This window comes from Scleropages formosus, chromosome 2, assembly GCF_900964775.1.
Source record: "Scleropages formosus chromosome 2, fSclFor1.1, whole genome shotgun sequence".
Taxonomy (NCBI): domain Eukaryota; kingdom Metazoa; phylum Chordata; class Actinopteri; order Osteoglossiformes; family Osteoglossidae; genus Scleropages; species Scleropages formosus.
The window spans coordinates 41039317-41057186 of NC_041807.1; the positions used below are offsets into that span (position 1 = coordinate 41039317).

Genomic DNA, 17870 nt, shown 5'->3' on the forward strand with positions numbered 1-17870 from the left:
TGTTTCACGCACTAACGAAATGACACAGAAAAAAAGAAAAAAAAAAACATTTACCAGCAAAGTTTTGCCGACAGTTAGTCGCACATTAAATGAGTGAGGCCCCAAACAGTCAAAATAGAATAACCCAGGGCAAACATTTGTCATAAACATCATTAGAAAAGTAGCTGCACCATCCCCAGGAAGGTGCCGTATACATGTCTGCTTGTGGTTAGCGCAAGTGAATCAGATATCCACCTCAACACACTTACGAACAGGAGGCACGTAACAACTGAAAAAACTCTGGTTACCAGGGTACACGCAGCCATCAAAACAAGAACGAGCCTCTCGACGCAGCGCTCCAGGTAGCATCAAGTTCGCTGGTAAGCGCAAAAAAGAAGCTGCCAAACAGGCACTAAAAATGTTGTTTCTTTACGGCATTCTGTATCAGCGCTGTCACTACATTTTAATTAATTATTAATAAACGCGGGGCTTAGTGAGATAATGTCGGAGCAATGTGATCCAATAGATGGCCTAAATGTCATCTGTCACACAGAAACTCGTTAAAATAGTGGCTCGTTTTCCCGGCCAGGCATTAGGTTTCAGTCCTGGGAGGGGGATATATTTCCGTGCTTCAGCAAAACCCCACGTTCGCGTATGATAAAACCTCACTTCGGGACAGTGACAGCCCCCCCCCGTGCCTTCAGTGAGGCTTCAAACTGGTGTCCATTTGAACAGTAATCCTGCGCGAGGGAGGCAAACTTCCTTTCTTCTCTCGAGGGTCCCCAATAAAGGGCCTCCTATTCACTTAAAAACATTTGCGCTCATTTTATCCTGCAAAAGTGCCGTATTCTCTGCGAGAAAAAGCCCCTATTAAAGCAGGCAGGTTCTGACTACACGGCTAATTGAAATTCTATTTTCAGGGCCACTTTCTTGCTCTTTTCTCCCGGCGCACAATAAAGGCACTATTCCGCTCTCTGCAAATGATATCAGAAAGGAAAATAATGCAAGCCTTTTTTCCTCTGCGCGTTCCCTCACAAAGCTGCTGAATTTAGTGGATGGTTTAATGAAAGCGCCCGCGCTTGGGGAGCAGGCGAGCTAATTCGCCGCGATGCTCTCGTCGCAGGGCCGCGGAGGCAGCGGGAGTGCCGCGCGGTCCGGATTCCCGATCGCGGGGACCGACTGCCGTCTTTACAAGCGCTAACGCTCCACATCTGCCGCCGGAGCGGGGGCTAAATTTGGCTCTGCCGTAAAAACCTGGGCTGCTACCAAAGGCCTTGAGCATCTGGAGAGGCCTCCGCGCTCCCGGTCCAAACACAGTGAGGCGCACGTACGGTTCCAACCCCTATCCATTCACCCCTTTACACACTTTAACTGAAGTTGAGCTCTCCGCTCGCAGCAGACGGCACGTCGAGACCACGCCCGCTCTGCCGGTACCGTCCCCATTCAACAGATCATCAGACATCGTCTTTTCTGCTCTCGACTTTCCTTTTTGTGTTCGTTATTTCATGTTCTTTTCCCCATGTGTTCCGGAACGGTGCGGCCCCAACGTGTGACAATGAATTACAGCAAAACGCACGTCATGGAAAACTTTATCATTACGTATGTGTCCCTACGCTAATCGTGCCATATAAAAATTAAAAACAAAAAAAAACAGTCTCTCACACATTTACCTAAAGTGCCCAACTTTCCCTGCTATTATTTTATGGGTTTGTTTTTCTTGCATGAGGTATTATAACTTTGCATTCTTTCTCAAGGTCGGCACACAACCTGCCATGTGGAATATTTGCTTATAGGGCTTTTCAGGCTGGTTCTATTATATTTACATCAAATAATTTTTGATAAGGGATGTAAACGACCTATAAAAGCGAGCCATAAATGGGAGAGGTGTACCTAAAAAAGGACAAAAGATCAACTGGCTTTTTTTTTTTTTTTTTTTAATCTCAGACACACAGAAATTTTCCACGTTTTAAAAATGGGCCGTTCCAAAGCGGTTGGGCTGAGCTGCGGGAGCCGAGGGCATGGCAGGCGGACTGACGGACCGAGGGACGCCGGCTCCGGCTCAGTGCTGGAACGCACTCGTGCTCTTATCTCTACAACATCGTAATCACTTAACAAAGACTCCGCCATTCGCACAAATTAAAACATCAATAATGCACGAGTGCTCTTCAGGCCCCGTCGCGGACACCCCCCTGCATGGGGATGAAGGACGCGCCGAAAGACGCGACGGCCCGATGGCCCAACGCCACCACGCCCGGGCCGAACCCCCAGGGCGAGGGCTCCTACTCTGCTCCGCTGCGGCTGCAGGGCCGAGTGGGAGCGGAAGGGTTAAATGAAAGACGGTCACTAAGCGCCTCGGAGTGACACTGCGAACAAGCCGAGCGACGGAAACAAAGACGGCAAGTGAAGCTCTCCTCCGCTGGGAAAACGCACACCGCAGTCGGCGGCTGCACACTCAGCTCCCAGAAGGGAAGCATGCAGTTGTACCCTGAACGGCCTGAACGTCTTCGTCTAAAAAGTGTCCACTTTGTTTTAATGGTGTTTAGCGTGTGGCGACTACTGACTCAAGGAACTTGCTGGAAAATTAAAAAATACATCAACAGTAATAATGTCTCCTCCAGACTTCCCCCCTCAACAGTTTTCAGATAAATTTAAAGTTTAATTTTAAGCAACCAAAAATAATATGGTGCCCTTAATAACTGGCATATACGTAAATGAATGTATGTACGAAGACTAAGATGAGCCAGAGCGGGAGACGTCATAGAGAGGGGATGGGAAGGGGACGAGGACACGTGACCACGTGAGACTGTGTCATCCGGTGGGAGCCCCTGGTCCCGAGGAAGAGCGCTTCTCGCCCCGAAGCCGACAGATGATCCTGCCTTGGTCCTGCCAAACACCAGCCCAAGAGCGTCTTATCGACATGAACCTTGTAAATTCGTGGTTTCAGTTGAAATGGAAAATTTCACCTAAATTGCAACAAATTTTTCAATGCAAGTAATTATGTGAGACACTAAAAATATTTTAAAGAAAGATGACAGCTTAATGCAACGATGCATGTTATACCGAAGAGCATTTGAGATGCATGCAAACCAGAGAAACCCTTTTTACCGGGGTGCGGATGAGTAACGCTTGTTAGTTACTAGATGTCAAATAATGTCTTTCATCTCTTAAGAAAAATAAACAGCCTTCCTTTTCAATCACGTCTTTTGAGATGTACAAAGGAAGGGCTTTCCGAGTTTCCTTTATTCATTCCTCCTCGTTTCCTTTCTTTCTTTTTTCTTTCCTTTTCTTTCTTTCTTTTTCTTTCTTTCTTTCTTTCTTTCCTTTAGTTGTTGCCCTGATGAACAATCCCCTTGTTAGCAAACTGTTAAGACAGCAGCTTGGTACACAAATTGCGCTCGACCAAGCGAATTTGTTTTGCAAGGGTGACCTGTTTAATCATCTCATTTTCTTTTGCGGACGTTTATTCATCTGGTTTCCACGGTTACGGAGAACATTAAGGGGCTTCAGTAATAAGGCTGGAGAGTCAAACAGGTAATAAAAAAATTAACGCCATTTTCCAGTATCCGAGGACAGGCGGCGAAATGAATCGGGGGGACGGGGTGGGGGGAGGGAGCATGAGAGCGGCCCGAGAGGGGGGCTTCCAATATTTTCCAAACAATTAAGACCTTGACTGGTTATGTTACTCAGAAGGAAAGATCAGGTGGTGGTCTTGCAGACGCCACGCGTCCAGCCTCACGGGCGCACCGGGTATGGAGCCAGGTCTTAAAGACACACGGACCGCGGTTTACCGTGGTACGAGGACAATTCAAAACTTACTGTGCTGCGCTCCCCTCATCCTCATCACCCAGTCCCCTGGCGTGTGTTATCATTGCCCCAAATTTCGTATCACTGCTCCTCCTTATTTTGTGCCCTCCTGCGCACGAAAAAACCACTTTCGCTGGAGGTCACACGTAGGATCTCGCCGGCAAATCGGCGCTGCTGCGGAGCGCGATCCAGAGAAGAGCACTTGTGCCAAACGTGTCGGAAGATGCGGCCCGCACCCCCGCCGCTGGGAACAGCGACCTCCAGGCCAATCGATAGCGCTCCGCTTCTGGCCAAATATAGAAGATTCCGGCACAATGGAAGACAGGTGTCAGGGGCCTCCGAGGAAGAAGCGTGCGCTTTGCACAACTGTGCTTTTCCGCGCGATCCCAGGGTCTCGCCAAATAAGGGAAGAGACGCTGCAGCGGGACCGATCACGCTCAACGGGGCGACTTGCGCCACCGAGGACACGTTTTTCTCACGCACGCGAGCGAGAGGAAAGGCAGTCGAACGTGTGCGCTGAGGTGCCTCCGCGTACAGCTTGACAGCTGCACTTTACGGCAATGTCCCTCTCGCTTTGCCACAGCTGCGCTTTTTCCATTGTCCCCCCCCCCCCCCCCCCCCCCACAATTAATATTTTTCCAGCCCAACTGAAAAGCGCTACAATAAAAGGATAGCTGTGCGAGCCTCGTCTTGTTCCTCGTTTCCTGTTTTTTTTTCCCGGGGCTCCTCTCCCGCGCTGCTGGCTCTCAAGGAGCGCGTTCCAGATCGCGTCGGGCCGAGGCCACGACGCCTTTCATTCATTACTCACACCATATGAATAGATGAGCATAAAAGTGCAAAAATAAGAAGACGTCGACGCGGTGTCGCGTGGTGCGTTTGTCAGATCGCTGACGACGCGTTCGAGTCATTTTACAAATATCCGAGAGGACAGCGGACATTCCCCCCCCCCACCCCCCCGAAAGCATGCTAAGGTTTTCAGCAACTTTGCCTTGTGATTCTCGTTGTTTATTGGACCTAAAGTGACGGAAGAAAAGGAATACACCTGGGCCCACCACCCCAGCCACGCCTTGTGCCACGAGTGAGGGGGGTTTACAGTGTCCCACGATGGACCCCCCCCCCCAGTCACTTGCGCCCCCGCACCTACCCCTCGGTGGGGGATGGGGGGATTGCTGGTGTCACACCAAGGAGAACCTCACAAAGGGGGATGAAAAGGAGCAGGAAAAAAGAGGCACTAAGTCCCCGGCTGCGAGAGCCAACTGCTCCGTTAACAGGCTCTTAACAGGTGTGGCCCTAAGTCCATGTAATCCTATCAGGTTTCAGGAGTTTAAAAAAAAAAAAAATTCAGTCAAACGGCAAAAAAACCGACCGGCTCCTGCGCTCCTGCCCACCCCCGTCTGCTGCCGCTGACAGAACAGAACAGCTGGGACTCAAATTTATCATGTACAGACAGTAATTATTGTTGGTGCTGCCTGCTACTGACCCAACTGAATAGAATGTCACATAAAAAAAAAGATCAAAATCTGTGGAAGGGGGCCTCCGAACACGGGGGCCGTGTTTGTGCTCAATTACGGGGGGTGGGGGGCGTTCGGCACGCCGCCTCTAGAGCCCAGAAGAGCAAACACCCTCCGGTGCCCGCAGTGATCCAGGAGAAATAAGTACACGTTTATTTTGACTTTATTTTTGAAAAGGAGACGGCCCGGGGGGGTGGGAGAGGGAGCGGGGGTGTGGGGGTGTCGAGGAGACTCGGATCATGGGGCCAACGGGCTCGGCAAGCGGTAATTTCCTGTCGGGAAAGTTCGGCTTTAGAATGGCGGCACGGCTCGCGGCCTAACCGGGGCCCTAATGGGACACCGGAGAGCGCAAAGTGGACCGCGGTAACGCGCCAAGACGCCCAGTCAAAGTGGGAATTTACTTCACACTCATTTCACTGAGCCCAAATTTCAGAACGGGCTTTTTCGAGATTGATAACCTCAGTCGACCGGCTGTCGAAGTTCCCGTAACGCGGTGCGACGGCTTGATTGAAACATTTCGCTGAGGCCGAGCAGGCCTTCGCAGACCACCCAGGAGGCGCGCCGTTATTACGGCTTCCAGCCCTCTCTTTTGTTTTTGTCTGCGATAAGAGATTTCCTGACAGAGATAAAGTCTCTGTATATGAGCAGCTACAATCACTACAATCCTCACCTCTTAGCTGATAGCCACAGCTCCCCCCACTCTCTCTCTCTCTCTCTCTCTCTCTCTCACACACACACGCACACACAGGGAGAGACACACTGGCCCCTGGCCGTCTTTCCTACAGAACTCCCTGCTCTTCAGATAACGGTCCCCCTCTTGCCTTCTCCCCCCGGCCGTCCGTCCAGCACGATACGTTCGCAGCCGAGCCGCAGAGGTCCTGCTCGCTCGCTAGCGGTCTCTTCCGAGTGTGGAGGGCGCGCACGCCGCCGCCGCCGCCGGTGACCACCCTGCTTTTAACCTGCGTGTTCGGGTGGTGTACACCTTAAAGACCCCTGCCATGTTTAAAAGGATTAGTCGTCACATTTTGTGCCGGCTTAATCTTCCTTTCAGACACCCTAATAAGTGTGCTTCGATAAGCGAAGCATGCAAATTCATTCCAGACCGCCGGTGCTCCAGCTTTCAGACAGACGTACTAAAGTATTTTACACTCTGCTAATTGCCTCTTCATACTCCTCTTTTCTCTCTTATATGCCGTATCAACAAGAGGAGATTATTTCTCTCTACTGCTTTGCATGAAATTATAATTTCATATGTTAGATCGTGGAAGAGAACGCCGGCCGCTCTCCCGACTTTGCCTGGAAGACACTCTTTTCTCGCCCGCGAGACGTTCGGCTTGACTTTGTCTGTCTGAATGTTCATACCTCCAAAATGCAGCCCTAATTGTTTACATTTGAAAGGCATACAGTAATGATTATACTGTAGTAATTGAGCGATTAGAAAATACACCTAATGTGTTTAGTTACACTTTTCTATCTCTTCACAATAGAGATTAAGAACGGAATGAATGATGGAAGAGCTCCTGTTGGACCCAGAAGCCGAAAGGGTCTATTAAATATTATTTCCTTTATTCCCCGACGTCAAAGGTCGATGAGCGATTTCTCGACACAGAAGGACACCACGCTGAAGCTCGTAGCAGTCAGACGAGTCGGCACTATTTGAATATGAACTCCCATAACTGATACTTCAAACTGGAAATGAATTCCAGGGAATTGTCACTAGTGAATTTAAAAAAAAAAAAAAAAAAAATCATAATGAATCACCTTGAACTGTATCAAAAGCAACATCCTCGGTTTCATTTCACTTAATGTTTGAAAGGTAAAAGAGTACTTTTATCGCTGTTAAAGATAGTGAGGACGAGGAGCGGCGCAGATTTCAGTAATAAAACAAATAAAGACCTGGGGTGAAAACCTGTTTATTATTCTGGAGTACGTCTCTTCTTCCCCAGTATTAATTAGGCTATTACTCTCCATTGGTGATGGGGAGCGTTGGGGTTTTAATTAGGATCTCGCCACTGGTTGAGCGCGCACACACACACACACACACACACACACACACACACACACACGTCAGAGTGGAAACGGGTACAGTGCTGTCACCTCCTCTCTCTCAGGGTGACAGGACACCCTCATTCTCTCTGCCGTCATTCCGCACTCGACACCCCCGCGTGCACACACACGTGACCGTGGGTTTTTCGGAAGCACGCGTGCAGCCCCCCGAGTCCACGGAGAAGTGGACGCTGGGCACGGGGGGGGTCGGGGTTAATTGGGATGTTTTGCGGCCACTGCCTGATAGTGGAGCTCACGGTGCGACGATGTCCAGCTGTCAAGGGTCGCCGTGGCTCGCGACCCCCGACACACACACACACACACACCGTATCGTTTCCCAACAGGTACCACTCAAAAGCACTGCCGAAGACACCCCTTCCGCTGATTTGAGCAGCACACCTCCTCACATGGTCGTGTTTTATACACAGGAAAGAAGAGGGTCGGCCCTGCTTCTCTTCCCAGGTGCGCCTCCTCACTTGCAGCTCACACTTTTCTCATTGAAAGCAGCTTTGAAAAATAAAACTAAATTATTGTAAGCGTGCTGAACGTTTCCGTTTAGTCCTCAGAGTCTCGGATTCGCAAACACAAGTTTTTCATAAATTACTGTCAACAGCAAAAACATGAATATGTCCCGAAAGAAGGTTATTGCGCTGTAATAGTGGGTAAAAGCATGGAATGTGTTAGAGCGTCCCTTCTCCAATAGTGGCAGTTTATTAAAATTTACATTTAACAATTAACGTTTACATTAACATTCAAAACTGTGTGTGTTTGGGGGAGGTGTTTGTAAAATGAGAGAGTTTTGAAAAAAGAAAAAAAAATGTGGCTTATGGACGTAAGGTATGCATTAATGTGAATTACAGAAGCTTTGCGTGGCCCGTGATGGAGATCCTGACCACATCCCCCGACGTCGCTGAGTGCGTTTGAGTCCCTGCGGAAGGTTCGGCCCTCCAAGGGTTAAAGACAATGCCTTTGCCTTTTTCTCCTCTCCATAATGGCTCCCTGCGAAATTTATTTCAAAACTCTCTTAATCTGCAGTACACAACATTCCCATTAGCATAGCCCAGCCCCCTCATAAAAATTCCAGCTAGTTTAATTAAAAAATGTAAATTTACTGTCATCCGAGGAGCCGGAGAATTAGGACGGCAACAGCATTTTTTATTGCTTAAGACATCAAATTGATTCGGTTATTGCTAAATTGTGATAAAGGTTATTGAAGGCTACAGACCTTGGATTGTTTTGCCGCTCATTTTGCACCGTTTTTTCAGGGGTGCAGTAAAGGTGGTCGGGGGCACCGGAGCCACATCAGCCTCTTCTCTGAGCAAGAAAGCCATCGCTCCCCATTATGACTCATAAAATAACTTCATTTGCCATTTAGCGCGGTGGGGTGGGGTGCCGGGGGGGGGGGGAGGACAGTGTTTGGAGCACCTCGGAGACAAGGTACAATTGAGGGTGTGTTCGGTCGTACTTTTTACGTGGAGCAGAATTTTAGAAATACGCCGAGACAAAAGCAGGTCTGGCCTGGGAGTGGTTTTGTGGTAAAATAAAAAAAAAAAAAAAAAAAAAAAGAAAAAAATGAGAAAAAATGCTTCTGTTCTGGTTTTACAGAAACCTGTTCCAAACAAAAACAGAAAAAAATAAAAATACAAACAGCCATCTCTTCCTCATCAACAGTCACAAAATATTTTCAACTTATTATTCAGTACTGAGCTGTATGCTTTTTAATTATAGGGGGATTTTTAAACATAGTAAATTTAGCACATTTAAAAATCCCCATATAATTAAAAATACACGTGTAGTGTTTTCACACACTGCCGTAGCAGCTCTGACCATCACACACACGACAGTGAGTGACACTCGCTGAGCGCCGTCGTACAGGAGGTGGCAAACAGAAACTCTCTAGAAGTGTGTGAACGCAGAATACTCGCAAATATTTACACATCTGCTCAGAATTCACTCCTGAAATATTCACAGCAAAATAAAACATTTATATATATTTATATAGCTATATACACACACACACACACACACATATATGTATATTACTAGTAGTAGCAGTATTATTATTATTATTATTACTGTTTTTCTCGTTAATTGTTTTAAACTGGGGTGGGAATGTCGACCAGTGCACCTCATGAAACTATTTGTAGGAAAATAAAACAATGAAATTGAACCTTAAAAAAATTGAAAATTGTAAGATGTCTGCAAACAGAAATTTTGGACATTTTGTTAATTGCTGTTTCTCATGCCTTTTTTTAACAATTACTTTAAAAAACAAAAAAAATCACTTCTGCAGTGGTCACTATAGCTTGGTCACAACTTAGAGAAACATGTAAAATTCTTACTCAACAAAATTAATATCTCCTTATATTATTCAACACACACACACACATGTTGTGTGTGTGAAACACAGGAGCGGCACATGTCACACACCCTCGCCTGCTGTGTTCTAAAAGAAATCTAAAGTGAAGATGGAGACGCGAAGAGAGACAACGGTGGCTGCTCTCCGCTGTCCACCACCGCGGCACATCACACTCGGGTTCGAAATAAATCTCCCCCCGACGCACAGACCCGCGGAAACTGGGAGGGCAGGACAGACATCGCCGCGGAAAACAGAGCCCACTTTTGTTTCAATATTTTATGCGTAACGTATATTGCTCGGGCGCACCACCCCGCGCAAACAGTCTCAGTTTCTCTCAGTACACCACCATTACACTAGTACAAGTGGTAACGTCCCGCGCGGGGCGAAGACGGCGGTCGTGTGCGACACGGCGGGTCGTCCGCTAAAAGTGCCTTTACACACATGTCATGTCAGAGGGAAGACGGCGCGGCGTTTGACACGTCCCCTTGGAGACACGCACAGCCCTGGGCCACGGAGAGCCTCCCGGTGACAGCTGACATACCTCCGAATGCGCTCATACCTCCGCTCCGGGAGGCATTTCTAACAGTCCCGGTGTCCGAAAGGTGGCGGAGCGCGCCGGGCTAAGAGAGCGCCGAGGTGAGCGAGGATAGCGAGGATCAGGAGGAGGAGGAGGAGGAGGAGACGGTTAAGGAGCACAAACAAGTCGCGTCGCTGCCACAACAAGGCATGATAACAGTGAGAATAGGAACTTGTGCGGAAACTCTCTTTACCTTCTGAGAAATGCCCCTGTGCGAGTCGGCCGATTCGTTGCCGCTCGCACAAGTGCACCGTGCCTCTCGGAGGGGAAAATGAAACCAGTTTGGTGAACTTTAACTCTGCTTTCTCGCCGCGCCGTCGGGCTCGCGCAGCCCATGCCTCGCGCCGGCGGCTGGCCGATCGCCCCCGCCGCCCTCGCGCGCTTTCGCGCGGAGCTCCGAGTCACGGGTCGCCCGGAGCCGACGGGTCCCTCGCCGCCGCCGAGACGCCGACCGCTTCCACGCGCGGGTCACGCAGGTCACGCAGGTCACACGCGCACGCTCGCGCACACGCTCATCTCGCACACGCACAAGAGAATGAAAGGCACTTACCATATTCAGGGAATTCGAAGTTAAATCCTCTCAGACATGTAACTTTCATAATACAGCTCAACTCTGATTAAAAAACCATTAGAAGCGAGGAGGGTTTTGGAAAGCTGAGCGACTGAATTGAGAAGAACTAACAAAGTAATAAAAAAGAAGAAAAACAAAGCTTCCTTCAATAATGTACTAAACTCCTTGACATGTAATCTGTCAATAGTTTGTAGTGGAGATAATGCCGGCTGCCACGGGAGGATTTGATTGGCAGTTGGGCTTTGGCCCCTCCTTCTTGTGGCTTTAATGGAGTGGGGGGGTGCTAAGTGAAAAAATACAGAGCCTCCCCCTCGCTCGCTCGCTCGCTCGCTCCCTCGCCTGGCCGCCCTCTCTCTCCCTCTCTCCCTCTCTCTGTGGGTCGCTCACACACACACGCCCGTGTTGGCGATGTTGTCTGAATAGACAGATAGGAAATTACAGAAGAGCAGGAGCTCAGGACAGACTTTTTTTCCCCTCCCCTTCGGTGGGCCGGCCCCTCTCTCCCTCTCTCTCTCTCTCTCTCTCTCTCTCTCTCTCTCTCTCTCTCTCTCTCCGTCATTCGCTCGCTCACTCTCTGTGGTCTGCTAGCCTTTCGACTCTCATGGGGCGGAGCCTCGGGCCGCTCGATTAAAATGAAATAGGGAGGGAGCAACAAAAACTGGACTGAAAGAAGAAGAGAGGGAAAAAAAAGAGAGAGGGGAAGAGAGAGAGAGCGGGGCCTGGACCAGGAGCAGGCATAACGTAATAACAGTAAAAATAAAAATGATAAAAGGCAGGAAGAATCACACTGTCAGATGGCGGAGCACAAACACACTAATTACCGAGTCACACGGCCTCGAATATTGCGAGAAATCAATAATAAAACACAACATTTCACACTTGAAGGAAACACTGTAGATGGAAGTTTCTTCGCTGATTCGGGACAAATTCCATTTAGCACATTTATTTGAAATTAATCAGCTCTTCAGTTGTATTTTTTATCGCAGCTCGGGTATTTGTGAGAAATGAGCGCGAGCGAAGCGCCGTCTCTCTCGTTAATGACTCGAGTACCATGTGTTTGTTTGTCCGAACAGCTTACAGTTTAACAGGCACTAACTCATTTAATAGGAAGTCTGAACAAGAAGCTCCGCGAACTCCGGTTTGCGTGCAGGTCGTGCTTTCGGATCCCGCCGCCGCTTCGCGCCTTAGCGACGGCTCCGCGACGACCTCATCCTTGTGCGTGTTTCGGTACGGACCTCGAATTAGAGCGCGGAGGTCGACGCTCTTTTCGTCACATATCCGCGCCTTTCTCTCCGCAAACGGGGACGTTGGGTGCGACGGGAGAGAGGCGCCGAAGGAGGAAGGGGCCACGATTTCGGTGACGCGCTTCCACCGGGCGGAGGGGGCAGGAAAGAGTATCGATCCACAGCGCACGTCTTATTGGTGACCTCGTGCTGGAGCGCTGGACAGGCTCAACAAGGAAAGGGCATTGGAGCGGGCTGTCAGGAACACACACGCACGCATACACACACGCACACTTCCCTCTTTTCCCCTCTCTCTCTCTCTCTCTCTCTCTCTCTCTCTCTTTCCATCCCTCTCTTTCTGATAAGGTATCGTTTTCCATTGTAATTTCAGGTGAAATGATAAACGGCGGCCGTTACCAGGTGACAATGAATACTTTATAAGACAAACCCCTTATTTGCCTGGCAGTTTCTTCCGCGCCGGCATGCAAAGCACGCTCGGACCTTTTGCTCCTATTTTTGATATTTGTGCGTAGCTATTTGTACAGACGCCCCCGGAGGGGGGGGGGCGGCGCTCCCGCCAGCCGGGCCTCGCTCGCCCCGCACGGGGGACGCAAAGCGAGCCGAGCAGCGGCCCGCGGGACCCGCATTTATTCGCATTAATTATTAAAAGTTGTTGAAGAAGCTCAAAGTCCCGCCCGGGCTGCGGGAGCTGGCGGGGGGCGGAAAGAAAAGGGAAATGTGCGTTTCTGCACGTTATGGATCCGAAATGAGTCAATAGCTCAGTTCCCGTCTGCTAACACCAAGACTAACATAAAAGCATAAAAACTGGTTTTGGTTGATTTAGTAATTATGGCGATGAGTCATGTTTGAACAATGGGAGAGTGACCCCTCCTTTTTGATACAGAGCTCGGGGAAAACAAGAGGAGCGCTTTTAAAATGCCTCGTATCAAAGTCCTCCACCTCTCTTCGACCATAAAAAGATATATTTATGTGTGTATTTGTGTGTGTAGGGGTAATGAAAAGAAAAACTGGCCGGCGGGCGTCTTTGTCGGAGGCAGCCAGGGGAAAGGGAAGAAAAGAAGTGGTTAAAATAAAATGAGAAAGGAGCACTCTGTGTGTTTCTGTCAAAGAAAGCGGTACGTGGATCAAACAGGTGCTTCCTGCAGGTGACCCACGAGGACCAAGGGGAGCCTCCCGACAAAACGGCAACCGGAAAAAGTCCCTTTGAAGTTTGAAAGAAATTGGAATTGGAGACGGCGCGCGATTACGAGAAATATTAAAAGAGCGGCGAGGGCCACGCCCTGGACGGGAGGGCCGGGCTCCGCGTCCGAGAGCTGAGAGCGATACTCGGCATCGTTGCACGAGTAAGCCAGGATGAGGGAGAAGAGGACGAGTCAAGTTCGGCTGCGGAAGAGAAGTTTTTACCAAAGTGTTCCGTCCCTTTGCAACTCCGTTTTCCACAAAATCTATTTCCCCGCGCTGCTTTCCGTCTTTCCCGCATGTGGGTCCCCGGCTTTTTCCCTGTTTTGCAGAAACGCGTGCAAATGGATTCAAGGCACGTAGCAGCACGTCTATAAACCAGTTCTAAAAGTGCGTCACTTAGTGGGTCTGGGGTGCTGCCCCCCCCCCAAAAAAAGGTGATGAGGTGGAAGCAGAGAAACACACGCAAACACACTCAAACACACACACAAGCGCTCGGTCCAGCCCCTGCCCAGGACCTGGCGTTGGCTCCAGCCGTTTATTTCCCCATATTGCTCTTTTTTAAAACAATCTCTGTTTTAATTGCATCCGCACACTAATGCTGTGCGGTGCTTTTCGACAATCTGCACAACAAGCTCTAAACGCTGAACTGTGGAGCGAGTGGAAACACGGCGAGCCGCCGGTCGCACGCTGCTGCTTTTCGCGTGGTCCTGTGGAGATACCTGCCTTTTTAAGGACCAAGTGATGAATCCAGGACTGTGGGCGGTGTCCTGTGGTGGCGGCGTGTTTGAGGAAGACTGCACTCTCTCTCTGTCTGTGTGCGTGTCTGTGTGTGTCTGTGTGTGTCTGTGTGTGTGGGGGTTGAGTAACGCTCAGTCAAAGGGCTGCCCGGCCAGCGCATCGCGGTTCGCCCCTAACCGTGCACCCTGGGGGGTGTTGGGGGAGTCGGACTGAAGCTGGGGTCCTCATGAGTGGCCCGCGCCGACCGGGACAAAGGGGACGTGGGGGGGCCGGGGGGGGGCCAGGGGGTGGGCTGAGAGATGGGAATGGGGCAGCTTTTGTGCCACTGGCCCCAGGGAGAAAGGCAGAGGGGGAAACGTGACCTTTGCCGAGGGCCTGGTTGCGTTTGAACCCCTCTGCCGTCTCTGGTGGCAGTGTGTGTGTGTGGGGGGGCAAGCGGTGATTTACACACACACTTGGCTCAAGGGAGACTGAACAAAACTAGTGGTAAATGACTTTTTGGGGTGAGGGGTGACTGTAGGGGCATCTTTGTCACCAAGTCCCAGTGCTGCTGCTTCATTGATGCATGGATGCATAGATGGATGAATGGATGAATGGACCTGCTCAGTTACCGCAGCCGTGTTTTTACCTGACTGGGGGGGCACTGATTTCTAGCACACTTCCACTCTGAGGCCTCCATTGTGTCTGCTACGGCGTGACGCTGCCCATTATTCCCTGTCACGTGTGTTTAAATAGCTTTATATATTTAATTCTGATGGGTCTCAGTGTGAAAGGGAACGTTGCCCAGTACCCGGTCGAAGTCCTCAGCACGGTCCTCTCGAACCGTCACACTGCTCACCGGTCTCACGGAAGTGATGCTTATTTTTATCATCTTATTTTGGCGAAATGAATGTGTGCAACTTCCTCAATGTCCTGATCTTTAACAGTTCACAAGCCACTGATATAAAACAACAGGTACAGTGTAAGACACACCCATCAGGCTACGCGGTACCGCGTTCTAGTCCCCAACATAGTTCCCCTTCTGACCTCTAACAGCATCATAATATCATAAGTATCACCCTCTCATTTTTGAGGAAAATGCAGAAATTGTCCGCAACACATATGCAGCATTCAGCCAGCATCCTAGTTTTAAACAACTTCTTTAAACAACGGCCCGTGTATGATCTGGTGATCAAGCTGTACGAAGATGCAGAGGCACATTTTTCCACAGCAGTGTGAAAAGCGCTGTGATTCCACTTGACACGCAGTACGAATGAGCAACAGTGAGCTCATTCCCTTCACCGTGTTTTTGCACAGCCTGCTTAATTCCCGTGTTTCAAGCGTTTCTGCCCTGAATGCAGGGCCCGATAATGGTATCTCTCCCATTTCTTATCTGCCCCAATCTGGTTTCTAAAAGGCAAAGAGAGAACGACACATTTTTGAAGGCTCTTTCCATAATCATTTCAGACAGATAGCCTTTTCCTATCGCAGATGAGCAAATATTTGTAAACCAGCTATCTAATGGAAAATTATAGTGAAATTAGAGTGAAATTCATGACGGAGAAATCCGATTACCCCTAATTTTATTATGCCATCTAAGCCCACACAGCATATTTTAGTACAGTTTTTTCCATAAATACCTATGCCAGGGGTCCCGGTAATCAAATAAAATTGAAATTCATCTTCCCATTAAATTCAATTAGCTGCAATTTCAAAAGCCTATCAAAGATTTTAATTACTAAATTATAAAATTCTCCAAAGCTAAATTGGGGAGAGAAAAAAAGGGCGCATCCTCGCATCCGAAAAAACAAGCCACGAAAGGGGAGCATTGATCAAAAAAAGATATGCAGTGGAAAATGGAATTAGCGTGTGGCGGCGCGGCAGCGTGCCGCGGCTCGAGGCGAGTCTGGGCCGGCGGGGTCCAACGGTCGGCTCCTGCTCTCCCGCTCCGGCTCTCCGGCTCCAGGTCCCGCCGCACAGGAAATGAGCCGGGCCGCGGGGCACGGAGCCTCCGCACGTGGCTGGCCCTCCCAGCTACCCCGCTTCTAATTGTCTAATTGACACCTTAATTCGTTTAAGGGCTCCAGCGTCCAGGCGGCGTGTTACAGGTGCAGCGGACGAACGGGTGGGTGGGCTGCTGGGGCGGGCGACGCGGTCAACAAACACAGACACACTCACAGTGCGCGGGCCTGGGGACCGTGGTTCTTGCTGACAATGACCGCGGTGTCACCGTCACCGATGAGTGCGACACCCAGCACTTCTTCATGGTGAAGATAATAATAGAAATGAAAATGTCCATTGTGCCAATATCCTCACTTAACACACATAAGGACATAAGGCTCTTTACCAGCATTGAACAGTGTAAAACCTTTCCCGTGGCCGGTCGGCTTGGGAAACAGCAGTCTAGACCCGAGGAGGAGACCAGATCTGAGATCGAGGCCGGACCATGCCAGACATAGGGTGAAGAGCAGATGTAAGATCACGCCCAACCCTGAGACGGAGAGCAGATCAGACAAGACGCGAATGGAGGTGGAGAGCAGACCAGATCACATCAGACTAGACTGGAGCTGAAGTGGAGACCACTCTGATGGTGGCGAGCCAATGTGAGGAGGAGACCAAAGGGAGATGGACACCACCGTACGGTGCAGATTTTTAAATTTCTCCTTTTTTGGTGAAAAGAGTGACTTGTTTACGCCCAGGTCCTGCGAGCTAATGTAAAACGGGGGAAATGTCCACCAGTTCACGTCCGGGTTGCGTCTGCTGCGCACGCCTTGCTCCCAAGCGTGCCCTAGCTACGCGCGCATCCATGAGCCGTCCGTCTACCCGCTTCGGGCCGGACAATGGGCCACTGCCAGGGTCCAGGGTCACCCAGCAGGCGTGTTTCCCACCAACCCCCCTGTCCCCGGGCCAAAGGGGGCTAAAACAAGAGCGCAGCACCCTCGGCCACTACAAAGCGGGCCCTCAATGGACACCTGCAGCTCGCATTCACTTAGCGCTCTTTACCTCCCTGCGCTGTTTGTTTAAACGAGCCGCCGGAGAAAAGGAAGGCCTTCAGACGTCACACGGCATAATGATGAATTGGATTGCTATTGCTTTTAATTGTTCTGGGACAAACGTCTCCTTTCGCAGCGTGGAGACACAGAAAAAGGGCATATTCTTAAGGGGCGGCGCGGGGCTGTGCGGCGCGGCTGCGCAGCGGCTGGCTAAATGTGACTAAACTGAAACTTTAATCTGCTTTTTTCCATACTCAAGCTGCCCGGGTATTAAAGATAATCTTTTTTGTGTGTCATATGGAGGGAGAAATGGATGGAGCTAATTTTCAGAGACAAATCTGATATTTGTCAACCTGGTTGGGAAAGAAAAAAAGACGTGGGGATTTTCCGCTAATCCGCCTTTGGATGCGGATGTGTGTGAACGGTGTTAACAGCGAAATGCAGATGGTGTTGGGCGCTTGGGAAGCGCTAGTCGCGTGGGAAGCTGCTGGCACGCAGGAAATGATGGGCGCTTGGGAAGTCCGCTCTGGTGGCGTGGCTCCTTTCCCTGTGTGGCCCAGAGGCGCTTTCAGGACACTTCTGTCCTTAACCCGGAGAAGTCGGTGTCGAGTGGGTATCGGGTAAAATCGGTGCCTACTGCCGTCGCCTTCCAGTCGAAGGACACTGGTTTCAATCCTGCCTCCTGCTGCAGTACTCTCGACCAAGGTTCTGATCCTGCACTGATACAGTAAAAGTCTCCCAGTTGTATCAATGGGGAAATTAGTGTAAGTAGCTTAGTGTACAAACCTCGCACTTGCAAGTCACCTTGGAGAAAAGTGTCAGTAAACACACACACACATTTCCAGAACCGCTTGTCCCATACGGGGTCGCAGGGAACCGGAGCCTAC

At 49.9% G+C, this 17870-nt stretch overlaps 1 protein-coding gene and 1 long non-coding RNA gene across 3 annotated transcripts in view; one reads left to right on the forward strand and one right to left on the reverse strand.

Annotated features, from left to right (window-relative positions):
• Window positions 1–4384, forward strand: part of LOC108923269 (uncharacterized) — a 42119-nt gene extending 37735 nt beyond the window's left edge. The window contains exon 4 of the long non-coding RNA XR_001965212.2: window positions 1924–4384. This is a non-coding gene — a long non-coding RNA (uncharacterized LOC108923269). The remainder of the gene's footprint in view (window positions 1–1923) is intronic.
• The window catches only part of casz1 (castor zinc finger 1), a 203137-nt gene that overhangs the window by 68276 nt on the left and 116991 nt on the right, over window positions 1–17870 (reverse strand). The window contains exon 1 of one of the 2 annotated variants that reach the window (XM_029248907.1): window positions 10827–11335. The exons of the other annotated variant lie outside the window; for it this stretch is intronic. Coding sequence (XP_029104740.1) covers window positions 10827–10875 — 49 coding nt within the window. The 5' untranslated portion in view covers window positions 10876–11335. Of the gene's footprint in view, window positions 1–10826; window positions 11336–17870 lie in introns of those variants that run through there. 2 annotated transcript variants of the gene reach the window in all.